Source organism: Neovison vison, chromosome 11 (genome assembly GCF_020171115.1).
Source record: "Neovison vison isolate M4711 chromosome 11, ASM_NN_V1, whole genome shotgun sequence".
NCBI classification, from domain to species: Eukaryota; Metazoa; Chordata; class Mammalia; order Carnivora; family Mustelidae; genus Neogale; species Neogale vison.
The window spans coordinates 143927492-143940292 of NC_058101.1; the positions used below are offsets into that span (position 1 = coordinate 143927492).

Here is a 12801-nt window from a genome sequence, read left to right on the forward strand (position 1 = left end):
ACCCCTCAGACTGTTTTTCAGAGTCCGTAGTCTCTCATGGTTCACCTCCCCTTCCAATTTACCCAAATTCCCTACTCCTCTCTAACGCCCCTTGTCCTCCATGCTATTTGTTATGCTCCACAAATAAGTGAAACCATATGATAATTGACTCTCTCTTATTAAATTCTTATACTATTTCTTTGAAGTAGGTACTGTTATCTCCGTTTTACAGATAAAGAAATGCAAACTCATCTTTCTTAAGATCACAAAGTGCTAAGTTAAAAGTGCCAGTATTTGAATTTTAGTCTTTCTGATCCCAAAGTTCATGCTCTTACTTCTGTACTAAAAATGCCACAAGAATTTTTATCACTTCTAGGTAAGATATTGACCATCCTGCTTTGAAAAGTTTGTCCATTAAATGTCCTTATATAAATCCTGTTAAGATCAATTGGATTTCAATTAGAGTGCAATAGATTATAACACACATGGTTTGAAACTTCTTTGCTCTTTTCCATTGTGCACAGATATTGGGAAACTTTAATTTTATTGTAATTGTTTCTTCTCAGAGGCAATTTGGCGATTTGAATCTTCACTCTGCTGTTGTCCCAATGTAGACTAAAATGAATAATGAAACACTTTGAATATTTTCTCATCTATTATTATAGTAATACCATACCACTTTTGTTTTTTGTTTGTTTTTGTTTTGTTTTGCTGGCTGGTTGGAGTTTATTTTCAACTTGGTGCAAGGGCATGGTTACAGGATATCTGAAAGGCTTGTTTGTGGCTTAGTTAGTAAAAAGAGGGGTTCTCCTAACTTCTTGTTTGGTGTTTTGCTGTTTTGATATAAAAGAACCCACCTGCTTCTACTTGCTGCAGCCAGGACTGGAGGGGAGGGACTCTGAGGAGCCTTGAAGCCTCCTAAAGACTGGTGGCTGGTGGTGGTCACTCAGGATGGGGACACTCCTTTTGATCAGGAGATGGAAAACAAATGATGGTTAAGTTATGGAAAATATCTAAGGTAAAATGCATTTGCACACATTTTTTTCTAGGTTTTTTTTTTTTTTCTTAAAGATTCCATGTATTTATTTGACAGAGAGAAATCACAAGTAGATGGAGAGGCAGGCAGAGAGAGAGAGAGGGAAGCAGGCTCCCTGCTGAGCAGAGAGCCCGATGCGGGACTCGATCCCAGGACCCTGAGATCATGACCCGAGCCGAAGGCAGCGGCCTAATCCACTGAGCCACCCAGGCGCCCTTTTTTCTAGGTTTTAAAACATGTTTTCTAGATAGGACTCTTCCTTATGCTAATCTCATGTTATTTAGAATATTAAGCTCTTGCCTTGATTCCCCACCATGACTCCTGTGGAAAAAATATTCTACTCTGGTTCGGAGAAATTTGTTATTTGTGTCTTTTACAAGATTGTATAGTCATTAGCTTTTATTACTTTGTCTTTTTCTATCACCTCAAGAAAATATGACAAAGAATTTCCAATTGAAAACTCTAACATTGCTTTTATATTTTCATCTCTCATGTCTTTGCTTCAAAGCTATATCACGTCGCCACTGGGCAGAGGATGAGATCCAGGTAATGGAAACAGTCCTGGCCACTATTGTATGAACCTGGATGAAGGGCTCTTACTGAGAGTGGATTTCTTATAATTGGGCCTGAAAGACCCAAAGAATGTTTCTGAAGGTGGAAGTGGTTGGCATACTTTGTCTTAGTAGTTATCAGCACTGAGTACTTGGAGAGAAGGAAGTTGTTCCAGTCATCTCTTAAAGGATAATACCCTAAGTCCAAACACATTCTGTTCCAACTATAAGGATGACACCATATTAAGAATTCAGAATTCTATTCCCATAGTTGATTATATAAATACTTTTAGGGGAAAAATTGTATGATATTATCAATAGATACTAAAAGAAACAATTGAGAAAATTTAACAACCAGTCTAAATCAATCAATTTGTCAATTAACTGAACTTCAAGGAAATCTGGAGAACTACATATTCAAGCTAGGAGCAGGAAAGATATTCAATAAAAAATATAAAGCAGAAGGAAAATAAATTTGTTTCTTTTTTTTAATTTCAAAAATTTCTATGAAAAAATAACCATAAACAAATCTATTTAAACTATTGATTTATAGTGGGATTGCATTTTAGAAGAGGTTTATTATGATGAGCTATTTAAAATTGAGCATAAGAGGATAATCTTGGGTGCTTGGGTGGTTCTGTAGATTGAGCAGCTGACTCTTGGTTTTGACTGGGGTGGTGATAGCATGGATCATGGGATTGAGCCCCCAGGTCAGGCTCTGTGCTCAGTGTGGAGTCCGCTTCAAGAGTCTCTCCATCTGCCCCTCCCCCGACATGCATGGAGATGCCTGTGCGCGCACACTGTCTCTCAAATTAGTAAGTAAATCATAAAAAGAAGATAATATAAGAGCAAAATAGACAAAAGATGTAGAGAAACTATTCATGAAAAATCCAGTAGTCATCAAATATATGCAAAGTTGCTCCAAGTCGCTAGTAAATGAAGAGACTCAGTGGATTAGCAGCTTTTGGGCTGGCCACAGTTAAAGTGAAATAAAAGAATAACTGCTATTGCTGGCTAGGTTGTGAGCAAAGAAGTAATGTCACACATTGCTGGGAGAAATGAATTTCATAACATTTTAGAAAGCATGTGGGCAATAGCAATTAAAATTAAAAATATTTAGGGTGCCTGGGTGGTTCAGTTGGTTAAGCAACTGCCTTCAGCTCAGGTCATGATCCTGGAGTCCTGGGATTGAGTCCCACATCAGGCTCCCTGCTCAGCAGGGAGTCTGCTTCTTCCTCTGACCCTCTCCCCTTTCATGCTTTCTCTCCTTCAAGTAAATAAAATCTTTTAAAAAAACTAAAAATATTTATACGTTTGAGTGCATTATATTTTGGTGAATCTATCACATGGAAATGAAAGCACTGCTAAGTAAACAAACATGCTTATTTTAAGCATTTTTTATCAGGGAAAACTGAGGAACAAAGTAAACACTAATCCATAAAGCAATGTTTTGGTACATTCTTATTACAGAATACTATGCACAACTTAAAATAATGAATTAGAGCTATACTAGTTAGGTTGGAGAGATTTCCATGAATTTTTCTTGCGTGAAGAAAGCAAAATATGCATAATATGATGTCATTTTTGTAAAACAAAAATAAGCATTATCAAAATTACTGAATGCCAGTTAATTTACAAGACCTCTCTTAGGAGATTAATACAGTGACACAAAGAACTGAATTACTGATATTTTGAAGATACAGGACAAACACATAAAAAGGCAGGCAACAGGGGTGCCTGGGTGGTGCAGTTGGTTAAGCATCCAACTCCTGGTTTCCGCCCAGGTCACAATCTCATGATCATGAGATCAAGCCCAGTATCCAGCTTTTGTGGTCAGTGCAGAGTCTGGTTAGGATTTTGTTCACCTCTGCCCACTAAATAAATAAGTAAATAAATCTTTTTAAAAAAGACAAACAATAGGGTGCCTGGGTGGGTCAGTGGGTTAAGCCTCTTGCCTTCAGCTCAGGTCGTGATCTCAGGGTCCCGTGATTGAGCCCCGCATCTGGCTCAGTGGAGAGCCTGCTTCCCCCTCTCTGCCTGCCTCTCTGCCTACTTGTGATCTCTCTCTCTATCTCTTTCTGTCAAATAAATAAATAAAATCTTAAAAAAAAAGACAATAATAAAATGTAACATAGACCTGTTTTAAAAATGAGTGGTTTAAATAATGCTACGGTTTCCAGTAAGTTATAAAAGATTCTGCAATTCATGTGTGGATCAAAAATTACCTATAGCCCAATAAGACACGTTAGTATTATGAGTCGTAATTTCTTATAGTAATAGTGATAACATCTGGTATTGGTAGAAAGATAAACAGAGGTAATATAAGTAAAGCACTCAAAACAGTGCCTGGAAAAGAATAATTGTACATTAAATGGAAGCTGTTTTCTCATTGTCATTATTATTGTTTTTTAAATGCTGAGGCTATATGTTTTTGAAAGAATATCACAGAGGTGAAGTACCCTTCTCATCACATCATATTAGCAGGAACATGGGACCAATATGACTTTTTAACCTGGTGATGTAAACCTTGATCAACTGGCCAAGGTAGTGTTTGCCAGGTTTCTTCAGTCACTATTAGTTATGTACACTCCACCCACTTTCTGCAATCTATTTTCTGAAATCCCATAACTAAATCCAGCTCACAGTCAAGGAGGGGTGGGCGGAGAATGAAATTTCCTCTGGAAAGTGGGGATATATACATAACTTATGAAGAACTGTTACAAAGACTTTTTCTCCCCCACCTATTTATTCAATCATTTATTTACATGTAGTCATGTATATTTCTTTTATACGTTGAGTTATAGTCTAATAAACATTTTTTGTTGTTGTTCAAATTGTTCCAGTTTTAGACATGAAGTGGTTTTTCATGTTGGTTCCTGCATCCCTTTGAAATACCCCTGGTATTTTTGCTTTCTCTGCACTTCCTTACTTTCTGGCATTAAAAGATTCTACGGACTCATTTTGTATTGTTCCTGCCCTGGCCCTGGAAATAGCCATTCTCCAAGAACTCTTGGTTCCTTTATTTTGGTGTGTGGGGGGGGTGGGTGGTGGAGAGAGAACAGGGAGGGACAGAAGGAGAGAGAGAGAATCTTAAGCAGTTTCCACACCGAGCTCGGACCCCAACACAGGGCTCCATCTCACAATAGTGAGATCATCACCTGAGCTGAAATCAAGAGTTGGACGCTTAACCGACTGAGTCACCTAGGCACCTCAACTCTTGGTTCCTTTTATTGGAGAATAGTCTTAGAAACCAAAATCTGGGCACTGAATATGTTCATTGTTGCTACAGTTTCCAGGATCCCTCAGTAGACAGTTCTAGGAAACAGGATATGAATACTAAGTCAAGTTTGTAAACATAGTTATAATATTACTGTATGTATCCATCTACATCTATCCATTTGCATTTTGTCATTATCCTTCAGTTTCCAGTGAAAACATTGTTTTCTCAAGTTACTTAGGTCAGCTCATTTTCCTTCTCCCCCTTCAGTGAGTTGATACTGATTTTGATGAAACTCATATTTTCTGATTGCACAGTAAGTAGAGTTTCATACTCAAGTCTTCCACATAGAAAAGATTTCCCTGTTAGTAATCAGACTGATTTCAAATTAGTATTCTATAAGCTACAGCTCTAACTTTCATGTTTTTATGTTGCTCTTATTGCTTATATATACCATCGAATTGTGTCCTTGATTCTTTTTTTTTCCAATTTATTTATTTTCAGAAAAACAGTATTCATTATTTTTTCACCACACCCAGTGCTCCATGCAAGCCGTGCCCTCTATAATACCCACCACCTGGTACCCCAACCTCCCACCCCCCCGCCACTTCAAACCCCTCAGACTGTTTTTCAGAGTCCATAGTCTCTCATGTGTCCTTGATTCTTACTTATTCTGTGCCAGACCCCCACTTATAGCGGGGCTGCTCTCCATTTCCTTTCATCTTGTGAGAGGCATCCTCGGTGTGATCTCTTCTCTTTGATTGCCTTCTGAAGTCTAACTAATGCCAGCTGGACCTTGGGAATCATTCAGTGGCACCTGGCCTCAGTCTCTGCCATAACTCCAGGAGAGAAGTACTTATACTTGGTTCCCCATCCCTGTCCTGACCTCTACCTCCTTCAGCCAGCTAGTCTTCTCAAAAGCCCCATGCCCATGTGGGAATCTCAGCAATCTCAGTAGCTCTTCTCATACCACATTGGGCTGCAGTTCTGTAAGGCTGCTCTACCATTGTCTAAACCCCAGAGCTCCTGTTCACAGTGCCATATTGGCTACTTGATTTTTTTAAAAGGATTACAGCCCCTTCAACAAAACTCCTTTACTCTAAATCTTTTCACAAACTGTATGTGCTTTTGGTCTTTGAGATTTCCCTTTTTGCTTTTCCCCAGGGTAAGGTGCAAGGGGTTAGGGTTAGAGCATCAATTTTTGTTGTTTCCACCTGTTTGTTAGTGCGATTCCTATTCTCTGTAAGTTGGAAAAGTCTTCATGTGCTAAGTTCTTCATATTCTGGTGTCTTGGATCTCCCCAAAGCTATATATTTTGAGCAAAGGCTTCTAAGTGGAAGCCTTGCTTTTGAAAGTATTGTTTTTGCTTTTTGCTTTAAAATCTCCTCCTTGAAATGTCATTGTCGTCTTTGTTCTAGGATGTTTCTGCTATTGGGAAGTGCATGTATAGAATGTTGCAAAATTACTCACCTTGTTTTAAATAGATATGCTTAGTAAATAGCTATATGTTTTCCATCCTTAAAGATTACAAGAGGAAGCTGACTGTTCAAAAACTCAAGAATGGAATGTTTAGTAGCTATTTATAATTTTTTCCTTGTTTCAAAATTGTTACGTGTCAGAAACGAGGTGATTTATTTTCAGTCACCCTCAAAGAAGCCATCACTATTGCCTATAGTGGCAGAGCCAGGAGCTAGGAGTGGTGAAGAGTCAGAAACAAACCTTTACTATTTCAAAGTAATATCCAGCTATGTATAGGTACACCTATGTATATGTAGGTACCCATCTACAAAATACTATGTACGAAAGTATTAGCACACAGAATTATCTACCTATTCTTATGCAACCTCTAGTTTCTTTAAAGATGTTCCCCCAAACTGTGGTTATTTTGAGGATATCTCACATTTGCTCATAAATATGCCATTCTAGGTGGAATGCAACATAGCGTTCCCCATTCTGTGGTCAGTCTGCGGTGCCAGAAGCCTGCTGATGGTGTCCTGCTGCTGCCCTTGCCAGCAGCACCTACATAGACCATGCTGCAGTGATTCCAACAGGCTGAAGGAGAAAGTTTTTCTCCTGAACTTTTTACCACTGTTCCTTCCCTCTCAGCACTAGTGAGTGCCTTATGCTCACAGCACCTCAGGACATGGTGTAAGAAAACCAATTTTTCAGCTGCCATTTTCTCACCGGAGCCTTTCTCACAAAAGTTGTTGACGAGAATCTCCCCATGCAGTGGGGGTGGGAGCAGGAGAGGGACCAGGAGAGCGGAGAGTCAAAGCAAAATCATCTTAGCAAGAGGCAATTCAGATTATGTAAATACACCCATCCCAAGCAGTTGCCACTGTCTTATTCCATCAAGAAAATACTCAGCTAACTCTCGTATTAAGAGTTTTTCCCCCCAGAGGATTTCTTGGTCTTTCTTTGCAAAGCTGACCATAGAGGATTTGTTCTGCCAGTCTTTCAGACATGCTCCTGTTTGAAATCCTAAGGTGCACAAAATACAGTTTCACACTTGGACCCCTGCTGTATACTAGCATAAAGTGTAACTACTTAAATATGTCCTTAATTATTTGTCATCTAGGATGATATTTTTGCTATATATTGACTACGATAATCTTCTGGCAGACAGGACCATGATACCAACTTATGTAGTTGCTTTTTTTGTTTGTTTGTTTGTTTGTTTTTCCTAACTAAATCTCTTTGAGTAACATAATGATTGCAGGGTGGTTTTGTTTGTTTATTGGTTTTGGCTTGTTTGTGGCTTAGGAAATGGAGACTCAGAAAGGTCTTAGCTGGTGCCCTCTACATCACCTCCTAGCACTTTGCATGACCCTGTGCAAATTGGGCTCCATGGATACTCAGTGACCTAAATGTATATTTTACTTTTTACACAATCCACATTCATTTCTTTCCAAGTTGCTTTACAAAGATTCATTTTGAAGCATTCACAAGAAGTAGCTAATAGTGTAGAATAATACATAACCTTGAAGAGGTCAGAGAGGCTGTATGAGAAATAGTGGAATAGATTTGTGAGCATGAGAGTCTGGAGGTGGTTAAACAACAACAACAAAAAAAGAGGACAACACATATTTTGAATATTTGAGAAAATTTTAATATTTTCTGAAAAATGCAGGCTACAAAACACATATTTTAGCATATTAGCTTTTTAATTTGAATACTTTTTCAGCTTAAAATCATTTCTTTAAATTATTGAAGTATAAACAAGTATATCTAGCTTCTGATTATTTATTCATTAGCTATAGTAAAAATGACTTTCTACCACATATTCCAATCTAGAAACTTGAAAAATCTCTAAAATTGTTCTATTTACATAGGTAGTATCTACTGTTGAGAATATGGGTAAAAGAACTAAAGCTAAGTTATAATTCCACTCACTATTAATATTCTGCTATTTAATATTATGGGTGTTTTCCTTTGCATATATATATATATATATTTAAAAAAACCTGTGATCATATTGTAGATACTGCTTTGTAATCTGCTTTTCTTTTAAAACAACATTGTAACATATAGGTATTTAATAAATATGCTTTTGTGACATATTTTAAAAGCCTTGGATGAAGTTGCTTTTTTCAATAGAGGTTTTTATTTGTTCTTGGAGCCCAACAAACTCTAAATTTATTGAAATATTTTTGGACGCACAGGTGATATGAACTGGAACATCAAATCAGAGCCAGCTTTGGGGTTCTGCTCTATTTACCCAGTCTCATAGAGATAAGAAAGTTTCCTTGCTGTTTTTCTTTGAAGTGTTCTTTTCCTTTTTCTTCCCTTCAGCTCCCCAACACTCTACTCCCCTCCCCTCACTTTCCCTTCCCTTCCCTTCTCTTCCTCTCCTTTCCTTTCCTTCCCCATTCTCCCTCTGCCTAGCCCTCCAGTTTCTTTCACTACCCTGCTCTGCTTTGTCTTCCCCTTTCCTCCTCTCTCCTTCACTTACTTTTCTTTCCATACCCTGTTCTGCCCTCCCTACTCCTCCCCTCCCCTCCCCTCTCCTCCCCTCCCATCCCTTCCTTTCCCTTCACTTCTCTTCCCTTCCCTCCTCTCTCTCTCTCTTAACCTCATCCTGCCTACTCTGATACCACATCCCTCTGTGGCCCAAACCCTCCATTGTGGTATCCTGCTGAACTCCTCTTCATTTTGGGTGGACCCTGTGCTCTATCTCATGTCCCCATTTCCCTCACAAGGTTGAATGAAGTTTAGGTGTCTGGGGTTCCGCAGAAAACCTCAGACCAAAAGAACCAAACCAAACGAAACCAAACCAAAACAGAACAAAACTGGTTTTTGGCTCTTAAATATCCACTAAGTTTACTGATTTTACTTTGTTTTGGCCTCTGCATTTTCTTTCTTCTCTGCCAGCTTAGCAATGCAGCTAAAATTATATAATAATTCATTCAAGATTTGACTTTTTTAATCAAAAAGATTGTTCTCTGCCATATGACAAAAATGAAGGTCAAGAATACTTACTTTGAAAGATTAAAAATATATCAAGATATAAGAATTTTTTAACGTTTTTAAAGTTTTAAAGTTTAAAGTTTAAATTTTTAAAAAATTTTATAAAGATATAAAAATATTTTTATTCTTTCTAAAATTAAATGATTCTTTATTTAACTGAAATATTTGTGAAATAATGGATTATATAATTTAGGATTCTGCTCCCAATCCCACTTCTGATCACCAAGAATCTAGTCATCACTGTGTGAGGTTTTCTTTCCCCCACATCAACAAGTAATTCTTGGATACCTCCTGGATGTCCTATTAGTTAATTCAATTCTCACAATATCTATCTGGACAAAGCATCATATCCCACAGTTAAGGGGTCAATCCCAAGAGCCTGCCCCATACTTCAGATGCACATTGCAAGTATTAGGCTCCCAGACCCACAACTTATGTTCAATTTGGCTAGAAATTGGAGTTTCCCACAACTCTTTCCTTAGGTTTGATTAATGTCCTACAGCGCTCACAGGACTCAGTGGATCACTCATATTTACTAGTTTATTAAAGGATTGATAAGGAGCACAGCTGAACAGCCAGAGGAAGAGGTACATGGGACAAGGTCTGGGAGGATTCTGAGTGTAGGGGCTTCTGTCGCTGTGGAGTTGGGGTATAGTCACTCTCTGGTATAGATGTGCTCATCAGCCTAGAATCTTTCAGAATGCCCTACTACTGGGATTTTTTTGGAGGCTTCCTGAAGTAAGTGTGATTCATCATTAACTCCATTTTCAGCTCCTCTTCCTTCCTTCTCTCAGAGGGGGTTACTGAAAGTTCCAAGTGTCTAATCATGGCTTATTCTTTCTGGTGACTTCCTCTCTTCCAGGAGCTCATTTAGAGTCACCTCATGAGAACAAAAGATGCTTCTAGTGCTCTTATCACTTGAGAACTTAGAAGGGTTTCAGGGGTTTTGTGTCAGAGAGGGGGTCAAAGACCAAATATTAGACCAAGAGATGCTCCTCTTATCACTTAGAAAATTAAGAAGTTCTGTGCCAAAAATCAGGGAGATATATATATTTCTATTATCTCACACAATTATTAGTGAAATATCTTTATAAAGCCTTTATAACATCATGATATAAATAATAATAATAATAATACAGCAACTATATCTTAAATACTTATGAAGTGTCAGACATATCTTTTTTAAACTAACAGACTTTATTTTTTTGAGGAGTTAAGTTTTCAGATATAATGGTGGAAAGTAGAGCATGTTCCCATATTCCCTCTCACTTATAACCCCCTTCCCCTATTCCCTATTATTAACACCCTGCGTTAGTATGGTATATTGTTATAATTGTTGAGTCATTATTAGTGCATTATGATTACACATATATCTTTTTCACATCCTTTCAACAACCAGAGAAGATAGATATTATCCCCATTCCAAAAATAAGGAAACTAAGGTTGAATATTAAATCTGAATTGACTGACATGTTCTTCAAAATAAGAACAAGGGCTTGGGCCATTATATTCACTTTTTTCTATTTTACTTACTTTGAGAAATCCCATGTTTTAAATATCTTCTGTCCGATGAAATGTATGGTTGGTATTGTATATAGTTTTTAAAAAGATCACAATAAGAAATCATTTTTTCCTAAGATCTGATCTTTAGAACTAACATGCTTATCTTGTACAAGTACTAGATTAGAACACCAGTTGGTAGTTGTCAACAATCACAGTTGCAATGATAATTACTAATTATTTTATAAATACTATGAATGTAGTATAATTTAGTTTTGTTATTATAAGCCTTTCTATATGTCTAATGGCGATATAGATAAACATAAAAACAGCAACAATGCCCTGATTCTTCTTTTACAACACATCAAGTTATTAAATTCCTTTAAGTAATGTGCATGGTTCTTTTCATAACTTAAACTATTTTTCAATTATGTTTTTGTTTCATAACAACAATAGGTCTTAAAAGGCAAAAGTACACTGCCCTATCTGTAAATTATTGCTGTGCATAATGGTGGACACAGTAAATCTATGGCGTTTATTTCTCATTTAGAAAGTCTTTTTATACCTAAAGATGAATCTAGTATAAGCAATATATATGAATAGTGGTGGTTTATATTGATTTGAATATCAGTATCAGAGCTGAGTCTATTGTATTGCAAACAAAAAAAATCAATACTGTTGCTCTTATGGTCAAACATACGTTGCATCTAATTTATTTCAAGCGTGCTATATATTGATGGAATCCAGGTTCTGCCATCCTTTCTCTCAGCTGTTTGGTCTCACAGTAACTCTTGCTGAGTCTCTTGGCATGATATATAATGTAGTGTGATACACCTGAAAGAAATGTGTCCAAGTTAAATCCTTTGAATGTTCTAGCACAACTGTAATTTATTTCCTGTGATTTTTATGGTTTCAAAAGCATGACGTGTTGTTATATTAATTAAAAATTTACTAATGTAATTATATATTTGTCTTACAGTGAATGGACATCCAATACTCAAGAGAGCTAACATCCGAATTGTTGGAAAGTTAGTATCCAGATCTATAAGAGAAAGGAAAATGAGACATTTATCGCGAGAAGTAGAATAATGTTTCAATACAATTTTATTATCTTAAGAGTTGAACCTTTCTACCCAAAAAGATTATGTTAACATCGGCCATGGATTAATTATGTATCACCAGGAAAAAAATGACAAGCATCTCTGGACATCAAAGAAAAGATTTCAACAAGTCAGTTCATAATTTCTAAATATCTTTGGATGAACCATTCATTGGATCTTCTTCATTAAAAGCTACTGTTTTATCATACTGAAATTGAAACCACCTAGCATCAATTATTCCTTTCATTGGACTTTAATTTCTTGTGTTCCATTACCAACAAATACCATAAAGAAACTTCAAGACTTTTATTTCTAAAAATGCACTTAACGTTTTTGGAAAAGCTTTCTAAAAACGTGTTTTAAGCGATATGATTTTATTAGCGAAGTCATATATTATTTTTCCCTTTTTTCATTCCTCAGTCTAGTGAAAAACTGGAAGTCAGTCTACAGTGTTCCTGAATTACCTGCCTTAGTTCAGAAAGGATTTGAAACACAGTGGCTAACACTAGTTCCTTAAGAATCTTGAGTTTAATTTTTTTATTAACAAATAATGTATTATTTGTTTCAGAGGTACAGGTCTGTGAATCATCAGTCTGAAGCAATTCACAGCACTCACCATAGCACATACCCTCCCCAGTGTCCATCACCCAGCCACCCCATCTCTTGAGTTTAATTTTATCTGTCCATCAATCCCTCTCTCCCCCATCCCCCTACTTCTAGGAATGGGCTTGGAGAACCAGGTGAAGGATAGTTGAAGGAATAGACCCTGTACCTAACATGATATGAATAGAGGCAGGAACTATGTGTGTTTCATTTTTTCAGTTCTTCCCTCTGCTCTATTACTTCTATAGTCGACTCTGCTTTGAGACTAAAATTTCTCTCAGGCTACCTCATGCAAGGGGGTTTACTGTAGAATCCATATGACAGTTATTAGAATAAAATCTTTAGAAA

General features: G+C 37.0%; 1 protein-coding gene across 1 annotated transcript in view; it reads left to right on the forward strand.

The window, feature by feature from the left end:
- IQCM (IQ motif containing M) overlaps window positions 1–11888 on the forward strand; it is a 412672-nt gene extending 400784 nt beyond the window's left edge. Inside the window, 1 exon segment of the mRNA XM_044224898.1 lies at window positions 11730–11888. Coding sequence (XP_044080833.1) covers window positions 11730–11839 — 110 coding nt within the window. The 3' untranslated portion in view covers window positions 11840–11888.
- The last annotated feature ends 913 nt before the right edge of the window (window positions 11889–12801 follow it).